At 44.9% G+C, this 18,182-nt stretch overlaps 1 protein-coding gene across 3 annotated transcripts; it reads right to left on the bottom strand.

Annotated features, from left to right (window-relative positions):
- Positions 1-85: 85 nt before the first annotated feature.
- Positions 86-15,827, bottom strand: LOC106578487 (popeye domain-containing protein 1). 3 transcript variants are annotated; one of them, XM_082961511.1, is made up of 10 exons: positions 15,141-15,827; positions 14,936-15,044; positions 12,109-12,385; positions 10,296-10,420; positions 9,438-9,625; positions 9,169-9,277; positions 7,199-7,366; positions 1,938-2,079; positions 1,480-1,527; positions 86-712 (listed from the first exon to the last, which is right to left on the bottom strand). In XM_082961511.1, the coding sequence occupies exons 1-9, from the start codon at positions 15,641-15,643 to the stop codon at positions 1,487-1,489; spliced, it is 1,662 nt and encodes a 553-aa protein (XP_082817637.1). In that variant the 5' UTR covers positions 15,644-15,827; the 3' UTR covers positions 86-712; positions 1,480-1,486. The 3 variants fall into 3 exon arrangements, with proteins under 3 accessions (XP_082817637.1, XP_014012822.1, XP_014012835.1); XM_014157347.3 differs by lacking the exon at positions 1,480-1,527 and having other exon boundaries at positions 15,141-15,823; XM_014157360.3 differs by lacking the exons at positions 1,480-1,527; positions 14,936-15,044; positions 15,141-15,827 and adding an exon at positions 13,077-13,232.
- Between the last annotated feature and the right edge of the window lie 2,355 nt (positions 15,828-18,182).

Here is an 18,182-nt window from a genome sequence, read left to right as displayed (position 1 = left end):
TATAAGGTAACTATCATGGCATAAAAAAGTGATCCCAAACTTGTGTACTTATCACTGTGAAAAAAAAAGCACAACAGCCTCATGGTTAGCATTGACCAGGAGGTTTAACTTGTTAAATCTTTACATTCATCAAAACACAACACTGCAGAAGCTCAGTGCATAAATAAGAGAATTAATCACACAATATGTAACACAATGAGTAAAAGGTTTAAAAGAAACCTTCCTCAGAGGTTGTGCTTACACTAAAATGTTTTGGTTGTGACACGTAATACTTTTTGAACACTCACTGAGTATAAGAGCTAAGCAAAGGCATTGTACAACATCCAATCAAACAGGATTTAAAAAATACAACAGCTACAAACTCACAATAATACCAAACACTACAAGACAAAGTGAGATGCTAAAATGTACAGTTCTGTTTTCCAGCTATATGTAGATGGATATTTTGATAATGTAAAAGCCTTTTTCAAGCTATTGTTTTAAGTTATTCTACCATAACAAACCAGGGTCTGTATCAGATTACAGGATAGGTGGGTGGTCACACTGTTGTTGTAGGATAATGTCACATCTCCTTACACCTCCTCTATGGCTGTCGTGGGGGTGTGGCGTTTCTTAACAGGAGAGTCTGGCTCAGACTCTATAAAGACGTCGTCTTCTATTTTTTCTTCAATGGGCTTCATCGTTTTGGATGTCTTGGAGGCAGGAGATTTTTCTGGAAAGAAGGACACAACGGTTAGCGTGGGAATAGAGGTGTGTGTTTTCATATGGCCACAGACGAACGCACCATAAAGGTGACACAAACACGGTTATCATAGGTCACAAATTCCACAAGCCTTCATTCTGACTCATATGACAATAATTTCAAAACAAAATAGAATCACAACCACACATTTGACAGAATACACACATCAGCCCTAATTTCGCATACTGTATGTTTGTGTTGGAGACGGGGAAGACAGTGTGAAGTTAAATCGACATGGTAAGAAAACAATCATTCTGAATCATTTTCCAGACATATCACTCACATTTGCAATTCAACCCCTACATTTGATATGGAAATTGCAACAGGATAATGTAGAAGCTATTAGGGTTAAAGAGTGTTTTGTATGTCTAAATACGGAACATATTCCAGTAGGAGATCTACAGCAGCACTATTACTACAGGATGGATGATATGAATGAATGCTGTCCTACTCTTAAACACTGAACTTTGAAGATGTTAAAACAACAAACCAGGTTACCGGGGATCACTCGTTTTAGAACAGGCAACATAGTGCAGAGCTGTAGGGTTAAATATTTAGGGTTGGGTTTGAGGGAATGAACTAGCCTGAGTCCCAGATCTGTTTCAACTGTCTTGCCAACTCCTATGGCATTGTCACGACAAATGATAGTTGGCAAGACAGCACAAACAGATCTGAGACTCATGCATTAGGAAGGTGAATTTGAGGGCAGTAGGGGGGGAGAAAAGAGATAGTCTTACACCCCCTTCAGGGCAAGGTGTGATCTGAGAGAGTGGGTTGATTCACAGCTAGAGGAGGAGGGGGAGGAGGTGGAGGAGGAGGGGACAGGAGAAACAATGTCAGAGAACAACTAACTAGAACACAACACCTAGTAAACAATGTTGTCAGATTGGAGCTAAACCCCTAACAAACCAGGATTTAGTGTCTGTTAACATCACACACCAGAGAAGATATGAGGGCTAAACGACGAAGACAGACTCAACCGCGGATACCCATAATGCCTCATTTCAGTGAATTAAGTGACTGTTTAACAGCTACTATTGACCTGGCAAAGATCCACCATGAATCGAAACTTTGTCACTATTAAAAGGTGGCATGATAGTGTCAGTCTTTTTCAGACTCAATAGCTAATCAGGTTGTTGGACACTGACAGATGGGCCAGTAGTATCACAGCTTGATGGGAGGTGGTGAGACTTACGATATGAAGAGCCACTGGAGCCTCCACGGTGGATCTGGTTCAGGATGTCGTCGGTGTCACTGGTGCTGCCCATGCTGTTCCTCATCTGCATCATAGAGACCTGGGAGCACAGGCTGGGCTGACGCTCCATCTTCTTCGCTGCCTGTTCATGTAAACATTGTCATCGTTATCGTCATCATTGTTATCATCGGTGTCACCACCACCATCATCATCATAATCATTGTTATTTCTGCCCCCAGCTGTGCCCTGGACACCATATGTGAATTGATTGCCCCCCCATCTATTGTCAGAGCTCGTGCTGTTAGGTGACCTAAACTGGGATATGCTTAACACCCCAGCCATCCTGCAATCTAAGCTTGATGCCCTCAATCTCACACAAATTATCAATGAACCTACCAGGTACAACCCCAAATCCATAAGCACAGGCACCCTCATAGATATCATCCTAACCAACCTGCCCTCCAAATACACCTCTGCTGTCTTCAACCAGGATCTCAGCGATCACTGCCTCATCGCCTGCGTCCGTAATGGGTCTGCGGTCAAACGACCACCCCTCATCACTGTCAAACGCTCCCTAAAACACTTCAGCGAGCAGGCCTTTCTAATCGACCTGGCCCGGGTATCCTGGAAGGATATTGACCTCAATCCGTCAGTAGAGGATGCCTAGTTATTCTTTAAAAGTGCCTTCCTCACCATCTAAAATAAGCACGCCCCATTCAAAAAATGTAGAACCAGGAGCAGATATAGCCCTTGCTTCACTCCAGACCTGACTGCCCTTGACCAGCACAAAAACATCCTGTGGCGTACTGCATTAGCATCGAATAGCCCCCGCGATATGCAACTTTTCAGGGACGTTAGCAAACAATATACACAGGCAGTTAGGAAAGCAAAGGCTAGCTTTTTCAAACAGAAATTTGCATCCTGTAGCACAAACTCCAAAAAGTTATTGGACACAGTAAAGTCCATGGAGAATAGGAACACCTCCTCCCAGCTGCCCACTGCACTGAGGCTAGGAAACACTGTCACCACCGATAAATCCACTATAATTGAGAATTTCAATAAGCATTTCTCTACAGCTGGCCATGCTTTCCACCTGGCTACCCCTACCCCGGCCAACAGCCCTGCACCCCCCACAGCAACTTGCCCAAGCCTCCCCCATTTCTCCTTCACCCAAATCCAGATAGCTGATGTTCTTAAAGAGCTGCAAAATCTGGACCCCTACAAATCAGCCAGGCTAGACAATCTGGACCCTCGCTTTCTAAAATTATCCGCCGAAATTGTTGCAACCCCTATTACTAGCCTGTTCAACCTCTCATTCGAATCGTCTGAGATCCCCAAAGATTGGAAAGCTCCCACGGTCATCCCCCTCTTCAAAGGGGGAGACACGCTAGACACAAACTGCTACAGACCTACAGTCGTGGCCAAAAGTTTTGAGAATGACACAAATATTAATTTTCACAAAGTCTGCTGCCTCAGTTTCTATGATAGCATTTTGCATATACTCCAGAATGTTATGAAGAGTGATCAGATGAATTACAATTAATTGCAAAGTCCCTTTTTGCCATGCAAATGAACTGAATCCCCCAAAAACATTTCCACTGCAATTCCGCCCTGCCACAAAAGGACCAGCTGACATCATGTCAGTGATTCTCTCGCTAACACAGGTGTGAGTGTTGACGAGGACAAGGCTGGAGATCACTCTGTCATGCTGATTGAGTTTGAATAACAAACTGGAAGCTTCAAATGGAGGGTGGTGCTTGGAATTATTGTTCTTCCTCTGTCAATCAGGGTTATCTGCAAGGAAACACGTGCCGTCATCATTGCTTTGCACAAAAAGGGCTTCATCGGCAAGGATATTGCTGCCAGTAAGATTGCACCTAAATCAACCATTTATCAGATAATCAAGAACTTCAAGGAGAGCGGTTCAATTGTTGTGAGAAGGCTTCAGGGCGCCCAAGAAAGTCCAGCAAGCGCCAGGACCGTCTCCTAAAGTTGATTCAGCTGCGGGATAGGGGCACCACCAGTACAGAGCTTGCTCAGGAATGGCAGCAGGTAGGTGTGAGTGCATCTGCACGCACAGTGAGGCGAAGACTTTTGGAGGATGGCCTGGAGTCAAGAAGGGTGGCAAAGAAGCCACTTCTCCCCAGGAAAAACATCAGGGACAGACTGATATTCTGCAAAAGGTACAGGGATTGGACTGCTGAGGACTGGGGTAAAGTCATTGTCTCTGATTAATCCCCTTTCCGATTGTTTGGGGCATCCGGAAAAAAGCTTGTCCGGAGAAGACAAGGTGAGCGCTACCATCAATACTTTGTCATTCCAACAGCAAAGCATCCTGAGACCATTCATGTGTGGGATTGCTTCTCAGCCAAGGGTGTGGGCTCACTCACAATTTTTCCTAAGAACACAGCCATGAATAAAGAATGGTACCAACACATCCTCCGAGAGTAACTTCTCCCAACCATCCAGGAACAGTTTGGTGACGAACAATGCCTTTTCCAGCATGATGGAGCACCTTGCCATAAGGCAAAAGTGATAACTAAGTGGCTCGGAGAACAAAACATTGATATTTTGGGTCCATGGCCAGGAAACTCACCAGACCTTAATCCCATTGAGAACTTGTGGTCAATCCTCAAGAGGCGGTTGGACAAACAAAAACCCACAAATTCGGACAAACTCCAAGCATTGATTATGCAAGAATGGGCTGCCATCAGTCAGGATGTGGCCCAGAAGTTAATTGACAGCATGCCAGGGCGGATTGCAGAGGTCTTGAGAAAGAAGGATCAACATGTAATTGTTAATGTAATTGTCAATAAAAGCCTTTGACACTTATGAAATGCTTGTAATTATACTTCAGTATTCCATAGTAACATCTGACAAAAATATCTAAAGACACTAAAACAGCAAACTTTGTGGAAATTAATATTTGTGTCATTCTCAAAACTTTTGGCCATGACTGTATATCTATCCTACCCTGCCTTTCTAAGGTCTTCGAAAGCCAAGTTAACAAACAGATCACCGACCATTTCGAATCCCATCGTAACTTCTCCGCTATGCAATCTGGTTTCAGAGCTGGTCATGGGTGTACTTCAGCCACGCTCAAGGTCCTAAACGATATCATAACCGCCATCGATAAGAGACAATACTGTGCAGCTGTATTCATCAACCTGGCCAAGGCTTTCGACTCTGTCAATCACCACATTCTTATCGGCAGACTCAACAGCCTTGGTTTCTCAAATGACTGCCTCGCCTGGTTCACTAACTTCTTCTCAGATAGAGTTCAGGGTGTAAAATCGGAGGGCCTGTTGTCCGGACCTCTGGCAGTCTCTAATGGGGGTGCCAAAGGGTTCAATTCTCGGGCCGACTCATTTCTCTGTATACATCAATGATGTCGCTCTTGCGGCTGGTGATTCTCTGATCCACCTCTACGCAGATGACACCATTCTGTATACTTCCGGCCCATCTTTGGACACTGTTAACTAACCTCCAGACCAGCTTCAATGCCATACAACTCTCCTTCCGTGGCCTCCAACTGCTCTTAAATGCAAGTAAAACTAAATGCATGCTCTTCAACCGATCGCTGCCCACACCTGCCCGTCCGTCCAGCATCACTACTCTGGACGGTTCTGACTTAGAATATGTGGACAACTACAAATACCTAGGTGTCTGGTTAGACTGTAAACTCTCCTTCCAGACTCACATTAAGCATCTCCAATCCAAAACTAAATCTAGAATCGGCTTCCTATTTTGCAACAAAGCATCCTTCACTCATGCTGCCAAACATACACTCGTAAAACTGACTATCCAACCGATCCTTGACTTTGGCGATGTCATTTATAAAATATCCTCTGACACTCTACTCAGCAAATTGGATGCAGTCTATCACAGTGCCATCCGTTTTGTCACCAAAGCCCCATATACTACCCACCACTGCGACCTGTATGCTCTCGTTGGCTGGCCCTCATTTCATATTCATCGCCAAACCCACTGGCTCCAGGTCATCTATAAATCTTTGCTAGGTAAAGCCCCGCCTTATCTCAGCTCACTGGTCACCATAGCAGCACCCACCCGTAGCATGCGCTCCAGCAGGTATATTTCACTGGTCACCCCCAAAGCCAATTCCTCCTTTGGCCACCTTTCCTTCCAGTTCTCTGCTGCCAATGACTGGAACGAATTGCATAAATCACTGAAGCTGGAGACTCATATCTCCCTCACTAACTTTAAGCACCAGCTGTCAGAGCAGCTCACAGATCACCTGTACATAGCCCATCTGTAAATAGCCCATCCAACTACCTCATCCCCATACTGTTATTTATTTATTTTGCTCCTTTGCGCCCCAGTATCTCTACTTGCCCATTCATCTTCTGCACATCTATCACTCCAGTGTTTAATTGCTATATTGTAATTATTTCGCCACTGTGGCCTATTTATTGCCTTACCTCCCTTATCCTACCTCATTTGCACACACTGTATATAGACTTTTTCTATTGTATTATTGACTGAATGTTGTTTATTCCATGTGTAACTCTGTGTTGTTGTTTGTGTCGCACTGCTTTGCTTTATCTTGGCCAGGTCGCAGTTGTAAATGAAAACTTGTTCTCAACTTGCCTACCTGGTTAAATAAAAGTGAAAAATATATATATATATATATATATTTGAATCTAAGGAGACAATTCTTAACTTAGGAAGGTTAATGACCAAATCACAATTACACTGAGTGTACATAACATTAGGAACACCTGCTCTTTCCATGACATAGACTGACCAGGTGAATCTAGGTGAAAGCAATGATCCTTAATGATGTCAGTTGTTAAATCCACTTCAATCAGTGTAGATGAAGGGGATACAGGTTAAAGAAGGATTTTTAAGACTTGAGACAGCTGAGACATGGATTGTGTATGTGTGCCATTCAGAGGGTGAATGGACAAGACCAAATATTTAAGTACCTTGGTGTGAAGAATTGCAACTTTGCTGGGTTTTTCACACTCAACAGTTTCCCATGTGTATCAAGAATGTTCCACCACCTAAAGGACATCCAGCCAACTTGACACAACTGTGGGAAGCATTGGAGTCAACATGGGCCAGCATCCCTGTGGAACGCTTTCGACACCTTCTAGAGTCCATGCCCCGACAAATTGAGGCTATTCTTAGGGCAAAGGGGGGTGCAACTCAACATGTTTCTAATGTTTTGTACATTCCGTGTATGTTTGGAGAAAATAGAAACTACAGTGTCTCAGTTTCTGAACAGTGACTAAACCCACCTTGTCACTGAGAGTGGGGTCGTTGAGCGAGTACAGCTTGTTGGTGATGTCTTTGCCAATGAGGTACCTAAACACCTCGTTCAAGAAGGAGTCAGACTCCAGGAAGTAGGTGAGCCTCTCTCTGGACCAACACAGGAACTTACAATTCTCCTCCGCCATGATGGTCACCTGTAAATGAATCAACAAGTCACAGGTTGTCATGGTATCAAACCTGCCCTATCATGACCTAATCATGCCAACAGTACTTGTGTTGTTTGGTCTACCCAGTATGGATACACTATGAACTGGAATATGGGTAAGTGGTAAATTAGGTTATATACACTGCTCAAAACAATAAAGGGAACACTTAAACAACACAATGTAACTCCAAGTCAATCACACTTCTGTGAAATAAAACTCTCCACTTAGGAAGCAACACTGATTGACAATAAATTTCACATTCTGTTGTGCAAATGGAATAGACAACAGGTGGAAATTACAGGCAATTAGCAAGACACCCCCAATAAAGGAGTGGTTCGGCAGGTGGTGACCACAGACCACTTCTCAGTTCTTATGCTTCCTGGCTGATGTTTTGGTCACTTTTGAATGCTGGCGGTGCTTTCACTCTAGTGGTAGCATGAGACGGAGTCTACAACCCACACAAGTGGCTCAGGTAGTGCAGCTCATCCAGGATGGCACATCAATGCGAGCTGTGGCAAGAAGGTTTGCTGTGTCTGTCAGCGTAGTGTCCAGAGCATGGAGGCGCTACCAGGAGACAGGGCAGTACATCAGGAGACGTGGAGGAGGCCGTAGGAGGGCAACAACCCAGCAGCAGGACCGCTACCTCTGCCTTTGTGCAAGGAGGAGCAGGAGGAGCACTGCCAGAGCCCTGCAACATGACCTCCAGCAGGCCACAAATGTGCATGTGTCTGCTCAAACGGTCAGAAACAGACTCCATGAGGGTGGTATGAGGGCCCGATGTCCACAGGTGGGGGTTGTGCTTACAGCCCAACACCGTGCAGGACGTTTGGCATTTGCCAGAGAACACCAAGATTGGCAAATTAGCCACTGGCGCCCTGTGCTCTTCACAGATGAAAGCAGGTTCACACTGAGCACATGTGACAGACGTGACAGAGTCTGGAGACGCCGTGGAGAACGTTCTGCTGCCTGCAACATCCTCCAGCATGACCGGTTTGGCGGTGGGTCAGTCATGGTGTGGGGTGGCATTTCTTTGGGGGGCCGCACAGCCCTCCATGTGCTCGCCAGAGGTAGCCTGACTGCCATTAGGTACCGAGATGAGATCCTCAGACCCCTTGTGAGACCATATGCTGGTGCGGTTGGCCCTGGGTTCCTTCTAATGCAAGACAATGCTAGAACTCATGTGGCTGGAGTGTGTCAGCAGTTCCTGCAAGAGGAAGGCATTGATGCTATGGACTGGCCCGCCCGTTCCCCAGACCTGAATCCAATTGAGCACATCTGGGACATCATGTCTCGCTCCATCCACCAAAGCCACGTTGCACCACAGACTGTCCAGGAGTTGGCGGATGCTTTAGTCCAGGTCTGGGAGGAGATCCCTCAGGAGACCATCCGCCACCTCATCAGGAGCATGCCCAGGCGTTGTAGGGAGGTCATACAGGCACGTGGAGGCCACACACACTACTGAGCCTCATTTTGACTTGTTTTAAGGACATTACATCAAGGTAGGATCAGCCTGTAGTGTGGTTTTCCACTTTAATTTTGAGTGTGACTCCAAATCCAGACCTCCATGGGTTGATACATTGGATTTCCATTGATTATTTTTGTGTGATTTTGTTGTCAGCACATTCAACTATGTAAAGAAAAAAGTATTTAGTAAGATTATTTCATTCATTCAGATCTAGGATGTGTTATTTTAGTGTTCCCTTTATTTTTTTGAGCAGTATATATAAAAGAAAGAAAAAAATACAATAAATAAATAAATTGTACATTCAATAATCTGAGTGTCTAGTTACCTGGAATTTTTCTCCTCTGTTCATCTGGGTTGATCTGAACTCAGGGGAGTCGATGAAGGCATTTGTGTAGATGTTATGGAGGAAATGACCTCGATATGACACCTTCATTCTGTCGCACAAAAACGTATAGTCAACATGGATAACCATGGACGGATCAGATGCACACAGATAATGCTAAACCTTATTTTCTCAAACATCATTCATGGAAAACCTGGGCTGGAATGACATGGTAGATAGGTGACAGGGAGATGTCTCAGAGTGATACCTACTTTCCTTTAAGGAGGATACTGAGGCGCTCGTCCACGGAGGTCTTGTCCTCGGCAGCATACACCTGTCCCTTCTTCAGGCTCTGGATGGTGCAGAATTGGCCCGTCAGTCTCTGGAACAGGGCCTCGCGCACGTGAAGGGGCTCAAACATCCGTTTGTACACTGACTTCAGCTCCCTGTCAATCTTAATCTGACAGAAGACATAGCACGGTTACAGCTGATTGTCTGTAGCTGATAGAGTGGAATATAAAGTGTTATGATGGAGGATTGACGTGACTTGAGCTAGGCTCCTGATTCAGGGTGGATAACCACAGGGCGTAACATAAAGGACCAGGCATTAAGTATATTTTAGGGTCTTTAATAAAATGTCACCACAGCAGCCAACATAAAGTGAGGGCCACCTAGTTCTACTCATCCTTGATATTGAATTGATAGGACACAATTCACTCATGTATGTCATTCAGTGTTAGTAGATGGAGGGAGGAGTGGAGACATGGGAGTGAAGAGGACAGCAGTATAGATGTAAACATAACTTCCTTCCTCGTTATGAGGAGAGGTGGTCCCATTCTGTCAGGTATGTGAAGGCCCTCTGTACACTGGAAGTCCCCTGGTGGCAGCAGTGCATTTGAAAGACCTGCATCTCATTTAGGTAGAGAGAGACAGAGTGGCCCCAACACCAGGAGGATGTGACTGGCTGTCTCACCGCTGAGAGACACAATGGAAAACTAATCTACAAAAGTCCTCATCAAAATAACTGTTCCAGGCAACTTGTACCTACTCTAAGCTGTATGTATGTACTGTATATAAATGGACCACAATCAACCTCTAACTGGACTGTGTTGGGTTGGGGCAGAACTCACAGGTCTGCGTTTGTAGACCAGGTAGAAGAAGTGCATGAAGTTGACCAGCAGGAAGACCACGTTCCACACCATGACATCCAAGTTACACCGGTACAGCGTTGCCCAGATGATGAACAGACAGCTTCCTGTCAGGGACAGGAACAGGAAGTAATAAGGCACAGTTGAGTTATTATTGGTTGTGTTATATCCTCATATTGCCCTAAAGCGGTACATTTTTAAACTAGCTTGAGAAAACTCCAGTAGGCAGCTGTACTACCACCAACATACTGTAGTGGTCATGATACGATATCATTCCACTCTACTTAGTGTATTTCCCAGCTGTACTACCACCAACATACTGTAGTGGTCATGATACGATATCATTCCACTCTACTTAGTGTATTTCCCAGCTGTACTACCACCAACATAGTGGTCATGATATGATATCATTCCACTCTACTTAGTGTATTTCCCAGCTGTACTACCACCAACATAGTGGTCAAATGATGTGATATCATTCCACTCTGCTCAGTCCCTATCCCAGCTGTACTACCACCAACATACTGTAGTGGTCATGATACGACATCATTCCACTCTACTTAGTGTATTTCCCAGCCGTACTACCACCAACATACTGTAGTGGTCATGATATGATATCATTCCACTCTACTTAGTGTCTTTCCCAGTTGTACTACCACCAACATAGTGGTCAAATGATGTGATATCATTCCACTCTACTCAGTCCCTTTCCCAGTTGTACTACCACCAACATAGTGGTCATATTATATGATATCATTCCACTCTACTTAGTGTATTTCCCAGCTGTACTACCACCAACATAGTGGTCAAATGATGTGATATCATTCCACTCTGCTCAGTCCCTATCCCAGCTGTACTACCACCAACATAGTGGTCACATGATATGATATCATTCCACTCTACTCAGTCCCTTTCCCAGTTGTACTACCACCAACATAGTGGTCACATGATATGATATCATTCCACTCTACTTAGTGTCTTTCCCAGTTGTACTACCACCAACATAGTGGTCACATGATGTGATATCATTCCACTCTACTCAGTCCCTTTCCCAGCCATACTACCACCAGCATAGTGGTCATGTTATATGTTATCATTACACTCTACTCAGTGTCTTTCCCAGCTGTACTACCACCAACATACTGTAGTGGTCATGATATGATATCATTCCACTCTACTCAGTGTCTTTCCCAGTTGTACTACCACCAACATAGTGGTCATGTTATATGTTATCATTCCACTCTACTTAGTGTCTTTCCCAGTTGTACTACCACCAACATAGTGGTCACATGATATGATATCATTCCACTCTACTCAGTGTCTTTCCCAGTTGTACTACCACCAGCATAGTGGTCATGTTATAGGATATCATTCCACTCTATTCAGTGTCTTTCCCAGTTGTACTACCACCAACATAGTGGTCACATGATATGATATCATTACACTCTACTCAGTCCCTTTCCCAGCTGTACTTCCACCAACATACTGTAGTGGTCACAATAGGATATCATTCCACTGTACTCAGTCCCTTTCCCAGCAGTACTACCACAGCAACTCCCCCTTCTCCAGAAAGTGTGGAATCGTTCACTCACTATAGTGTTTCTATCATATTTCTAACAGCAATTCAATGCATATGAATCCTTGAGATGGAGTGAACAAGTGGATACTTTGGAGAGAAGGGAGAGATACTGTGGTGGTAGAGCTGGTAATGAAACTGAAAAGTGTGTAATGCAATCGTATCATGACCACCAAGTTGGACTGTAATCTGGGCCAGCAGAGGCCAGTATGGAGCCACCTGTCATCAGCATGAGGCGCAGCAGGATCATGTGCAGGGTCAGGGTGGTGGGGATGACCAGGCCCAGGAGGAGAGACAGGTTCCCCAGGTGGAAGAGCAGGTGGTGGGCCTCCTCCCACTCCTCACAGGAGGTTGTGTTGGGCTCCATGGGGGTCATCACCAGACCTCCACCTCCAGCCCCGGGTACAGACCCAGGGACTGCCGACCGCAGGGGGGCCAGGGTGGTGTAGAACAGGCTACTGGTCATCTCTGGAGAGGCAGACATCCTGATCCTCACCTAGAGAGAGGTGGGGAGGGTGTTGTGGTTGTTTATGTATTGCTTATGAATGGGGTATGTACAGGTTATGAATGTATTATTATGTTGGTACCTTTCAAGTTAAGTGTTACAGAATTGATGGTAGAAACAGCAGATGTTTGCAGTTGAAATTTCAATTCACACTGCTGCTGTTCTCATAGTGTACATCAGTTTGTCACTATCACAATCTCCTCAGGTTTCAATAGATTTTCATAACAGATTACTGTATTTCCAAATGTTTTCTTTTATGTAGTTATGCATTAGAATAACTTTTGAGACGCTTATAGGCCTACTGACAATGTCAACATCATACTTGATTCATCAACTAACTGATTTAATACTGTAAATAGCCTGGGAATTCATCATACCGATCATACAGCACTGGAGTGATATTGAAAGGTTTAACTTTAAGGTAAAATATCAACCTCAACTGGGTTTTGAGCGGATCTCCCGACTAACGCGCAACAATATTTGATTGCCAGTCCCTCAGATATAGATTGTGAAATGGAATTGGAAAAAGTGCGAGATGAGTCGGCTACAATACTCTGCTTGTAGAAAATTAATGGGACCCCCCCGCAGACGTCTTAAGAAATAGCCTAATTTGTTTGAGCGGTAACTTTCCTTTCACCACTCAGTCAGAGTAAGATAACAGAAAATTGGAGATGTAACTTACCAATCTGACAACAATCGATCAAACGCGTCGCTGGACAGGCTAATGAATAGAAAACAATGGACACGCAATGAGGAGCTATAAATGTATGTCCTCGCGAGCTGGGGGACTGCACAATGTGAGTCGCGCATTCCAGTGAACTGACAGGCATTGACTAAAATGGGCAAGGCGAGGGGACAGCAGTCAACACTACCCCGCCGCTGCGCACCTGCATAGTCCCGGCACGCCAACAGGGGGAGGTAAAACGTCCCTTTAACTGAAAATATAGCCTAGCAGCCAGCAACTCCTAGAAAATAATATTATGAAGCCAGTCGAGTGAATCGTGTTGTGTTTCGAGATGTTGGTAAACCTAATTGAACAGTGCTCCTCCCCACTCCAGAGGTGACATGAGCTGCGTGATGAGGTTGACAAGAGCAGATATTAATGAGATCAGCACCAAGGTCAGCGACATGATCAGCGCGAGAAAGTGATTGACACTCACCTGTAGGATGCTCCACAGAAATTCACGCTCCTCGAGGAAAATGTTGTAGACATAATGAAAGTTATTCGAGATTTAAAAAAAAACGTATAGGGCTACATTGCATTGTTAATAATTTTTTTATGATTAAACACAAATATTGACCAAAAAATTCCGTAAGGTAATTGAATATACAGTCTCAATTTAAGACATACAGGTAGTAAAGTGCACTATAAAACATTAACAGGAATTAGGGGTAACATTTCACTGGTATTTTGATACAGAGAAAATCTCTCTCTCACACACTCCCACACACACAAACACACACGCGCGCCTATTGCATTATGTATGGCAAACCAAGTGGAGGGTTACTTGATGTGTTACAATGTATTCTATGTTGATGCGTAAATTACATAGCTTATGCCCTATCTATAGCCTAAGCACTTGAGGATAACAAACAGACAAAAACAACATCCATTAATGAAAAACAAACATTAAAAAGTTCCGTTCCAGTCACGAGACAGTCTCTTTCGGTGCTGGTATAGTTATAGGGTCACGGGCACGGTGGCCATGGTCATATTGCGCTGGGACTCGTAGGAACGCATCTGTCCGGTCTAATTCAGGCAACGGGGGCACGTGACAGTAGGTGGGTAACCGGAGATCATATCGGAACCCGCGGCTGTCGAAAGCCTTGTCGTTGAGGGAGTACAGCTTGTCCGCGATGTCATTCCGCACCACGAGCGCAAAGACCTTGGCGATGTAGCGGTGTTTGGCAAAGAGTAGGTACAGTTTCTTACGTCTCCAAGAAACGTACCTACAGCAATTATCTGCACGCAGGGTCACCTGGGGAAAGAAAACACTAACGCTTATACACTGAGTATACCAAACATTAAGAACACCTTAATATTGAGTTGCACGCACACAGGGATGTTGGCCAATGTTGACTCCAATGCTTCCCACAGTTGTGTCAAGTTGGCTAGATGTCTTTTGGGTGTTGGACCATTATTGATACACACGGGAAACAGTTAAGCGTGAAAAACCCAGCACCTTGCAGTTCTTGACACAACCCCGTGCGCCTGGCACCTACTACCATACCCTGTTCAAAGGCACTTCAATATTCTGTCTTTCCCATTCACCCTCTGAATGGCACACATACACAATACATGTCTCAATTGTCTCAAGGCTTAAAAATCATTATTTAACCTGTCTCCTCCGCTTCATCTACACTGATTGAAGTGGATTTAACAGGTGGCATCAATAGGAGATCATACAATAGCTTTCACCTGGATTCACCTGGTCAGTCTATGTCATGGAAAGAGCAGGTGTTCTTAATGTTTTGTATACTCAGTGTATATGCCAGACACATTAGCCAAAATTAGCATTATTCGATCAGTTAACTATTTACCTGGAAAAGTCCCTCCTCTGACGGCCGGAGAGAGTCCCATTCAGGTGAATCGAGAAACTGGAAAGGATAGATGTAATGTAAAAACTCTCCATTTACTGTCACACGAATTCTGTAAAAAAAAAAAAGAAGTGAGACATTAGGCGATTTTATATGACATAACATCAAATACAGTTGTATAAAATGTCAAAGTGAAGTTGAAATGCACCTGCCGGACAGAAGAACGGACAGCTTATCAATAGCAGTCTTGCCCTCCATGGCAAAACAGTGGTCTTTCTCTATAGTGTGGATGTCCCCTTCACAACAGGCGACTATCTTGCCGAAGTGGGTGAGCGACACCCCCAGCTTTTTGAACAGGTAGCTGTACAGATCTTGAAACTCCTTTTCGAAAGTAACGTTCCTCAGCCGGTAGGCGACGTGCACAACTTGAACCGCACATACCCCAAAGAGAGCGAAATTCCACAAAAAGGTGTCGGTGGTGCAGTCGTCCGACCATGACCAAATGGTTGTGCAGAAGAAACCGAGCGTCAGAAAGGTAAACAAGTAGAGGAGCCCATAGAACCCGCTCCCTCCCATGAACCCCAAAACAAGGAAGATACTGGCGAGGTGGAAGATGGCAACCTCGGATCCCCCCTTCCATTCTTCGCATAACGGGTGCACGACAGCCGCCGTTAAGTTTTCAGGAGGTGGGAAAAATTCGGGCACCTCCATTGTCGCGACTTTTCCGAAAACTGAGAGGTGGTAAGAGAAAACTAATAAGTGAAACGTCACGGAGACGTCCACCCTAACATTTAATCGCCCTAAGTTTTGATTATATCACCTCTTAAAATATTACCCGGGTATCGGGACAGGGGTGGCTAAGTAGCCTACTGCTCCCCTTGGTCCTGACATCCTACTGATTAAAGCTCTATCGGGCTCAACCAAACCATATCTTCTATGCACATGACGTCTAGGATATATCAAATAATTGAATGCGATATTGAGATATAAGACGTACAGATATCAAATTACCCATTCAACAAATTACAGCCTGAGCAAATTACATTACACAACACCACCAAATTGGCCTAACATGTTCACCTTTCAATGCAAATCTCAGATAATTCTCAAACTCACTAAACATATACTGTGATGATGGTGTTATGAATTTGCCTGATCAAGAGGAGATTGTGATGATGAATGATAAGCCTCCAAGGTCTCTGACAGAAGGTGGTCTTCAACAACTCAGTAGGGCTGTAACACTTCCACTACTTGTTTCTTGTTCTGCTATAGGTGTAAAGGTGAGTAGGGTGGACCCTGGGGGATGAAACAGCTCAACTCTAATGAGAGGTTGTGTTTGTGTGTCTTTCCCACTCCTTCATCTCTCTGTTTTCAGACCAGGACATCATCAATCACAGTGGTAGACTAGCAGTAGGGAGGCAGGGAGGCAGCAGGGATCTATCTGGGCTAAAATAACCCACCACCGTTTCCCCTGGTGAGCTGCTGCCTACCTGACCAGACAGTCAAGGTGACATTGAGAATCACTGAGCTGCAGAGGACTGAAAACTCAGGCGGTGTGAAATATTTAGGACATGCTGCAATCACATGCAGAGATCCCCTGGGTCCAAATCCTTCAGTATGTCAGACAGACAGAGAGCTAGATACATCCTCTGTGTTTGTGTCAGTGCTCTCTGTGTTTGTATGAGTGCTTTCTCTCTCTCTCTCTCTCTCTCTCTCTCTCTCTCTCTCCTACTCTCTCTCATTAACTCTCTCTCAGCCCTCCACCTCTGTCTCACTCAGCCCCCCCCCCCCCCCTCTCACTCTCTCTCAGAGGAATTCTTGCCCTCTTTTCAAACTGAAGGTTACCACAGCTGTCTATGGGAGATGGGAAACAGTGAGGGACAGTCTGAAGGTATGTAGTGGTGGAATCGGACCCTGGCTTCAGCTGTTATGAGTGACTTGATGCTAGGAGTGGTTATCCCCCTTCCCACACTCCAGTCTAACATGGTGGTTGCACCATGGGCTGCTCAGAACACTAAACATACACGCTCACCAACACACTACCCCGGTTATCAAACTCAATCTCATTCTAAAAGAGGTGCAACTCATTTTAGGCGTTGGTACATTTTAGGCGACAGAGCCAATGTTCATATTGTAGAGCAAATATTGGAGCAGTGTTGATCCCCCGGGACACACTCCAGTCTGAGATGAACATAACCCGTACTTAAGCAGTACAACATTAGAGGTGCTGGTGTGCACCGGACCAATTCAAGCACTGTGTGTACGTGAGTGTGCAACTACATTTAAACTCAGGGAGAATGTGATGTAGATTGTGCCAGCTACCAGCAGCCTGCCAGCTATACAAAGACTATCAGAAACCCAACCTGTCTATAAATAGGACTACACCCTCCACACGCTAGTGTGTGTGTGTGTGTGTGTGTGTGTGTGTGTGTGTGTGTGTGTGTGTGTGTGTGTGTGTGTGTGTGTGTGTGTGTGTGTGTTGTGTGTGTGTGTGTGTGTGTGTGTGTGTGTGTGTGTGTGTGTGTGTGTGTGTGTGTGTGTGTGTGTGTGTGTGTGTGTGTGTGTGTGTGTGTGTTTGTGTATGTTCAGGTTTGACAAATGGTGGACCTTCTCCCTCATTCATTTAGAGAGGGATGGTCTTAATTGGGCCATGGCATTAAACAACTTTGGCAGAGAGAGGGGAGAGAAGTATCTACCCCTTAGGTCTTCCTCTGTCCGAGAGAAAGAGTGAGAAAGAGAGAGAGAAAGAAAGAAAGAAAGAAAGAAAGAAAGAAAGAGAGACAGATAGAGAGAGAGAAAGAGAGACAGGCAGTCAGAGACAGATAGAGAGAAAGAGAGAGAGAGCAGGCGGGTATGAAAAATGCCAATTAGTATGAGCATGTAGGGATATCTGGATGCCTGGTACTAGATTTGGTTAGGAGAAAATATGTCAGACAAATACACCCACCCCTACACACACTCTACACACACAGACACAGAGACAAACACAGACACAGAGACAAACGTGCACACATACACACACACACACACACACACACACACACACACACACACACACACACACACACACACACACACACACACACACACACACACACACACACACACACACACACACACACACACACACACACACACACACACACACACACACACACACACACACACACACACAGGAGGCGTAATGAATCTCTCTCAGAGAATTCTCAGCACTGTCATTAGTGTTATTTTTAGAAACTCCCCAGATAGA

This window comes from Salmo salar, chromosome 02 (genome assembly GCF_965601325.2).
Source record: "Salmo salar chromosome 02, fSalSal1, whole genome shotgun sequence".
NCBI lineage: Eukaryota > Metazoa > Chordata > Actinopteri > Salmoniformes > Salmonidae > Salmo > Salmo salar.
The sequence above is the reverse complement of the archived record's forward strand: the minus strand, read 5'-3'. Positions and strand labels throughout refer to the sequence as shown.

Bases quoted from the DNA above. Each gene is read 5' to 3' on its own strand.
- LOC106578487 (XM_014157347.3), bottom strand. From the start codon at position 15,643: ATGGAGGTGCCCGAATTTTTCCCACCTCCTGAAAACTTAACGGCGGCT. The intron at 2,080-7,198 runs GTGGGTTTAGTC...TTACATGAACAG, and splicing joins ACCCCACTCTCAGTGACAAG to GCAGCGAAGAAGATGGAGCG. The intron at 713-1,937 runs GTAAGTCTCACC...CCTTCTTTCCAG, and splicing joins CTCCAGTGGCTCTTCATATC to AAAAATCTCCTGCCTCCAAG.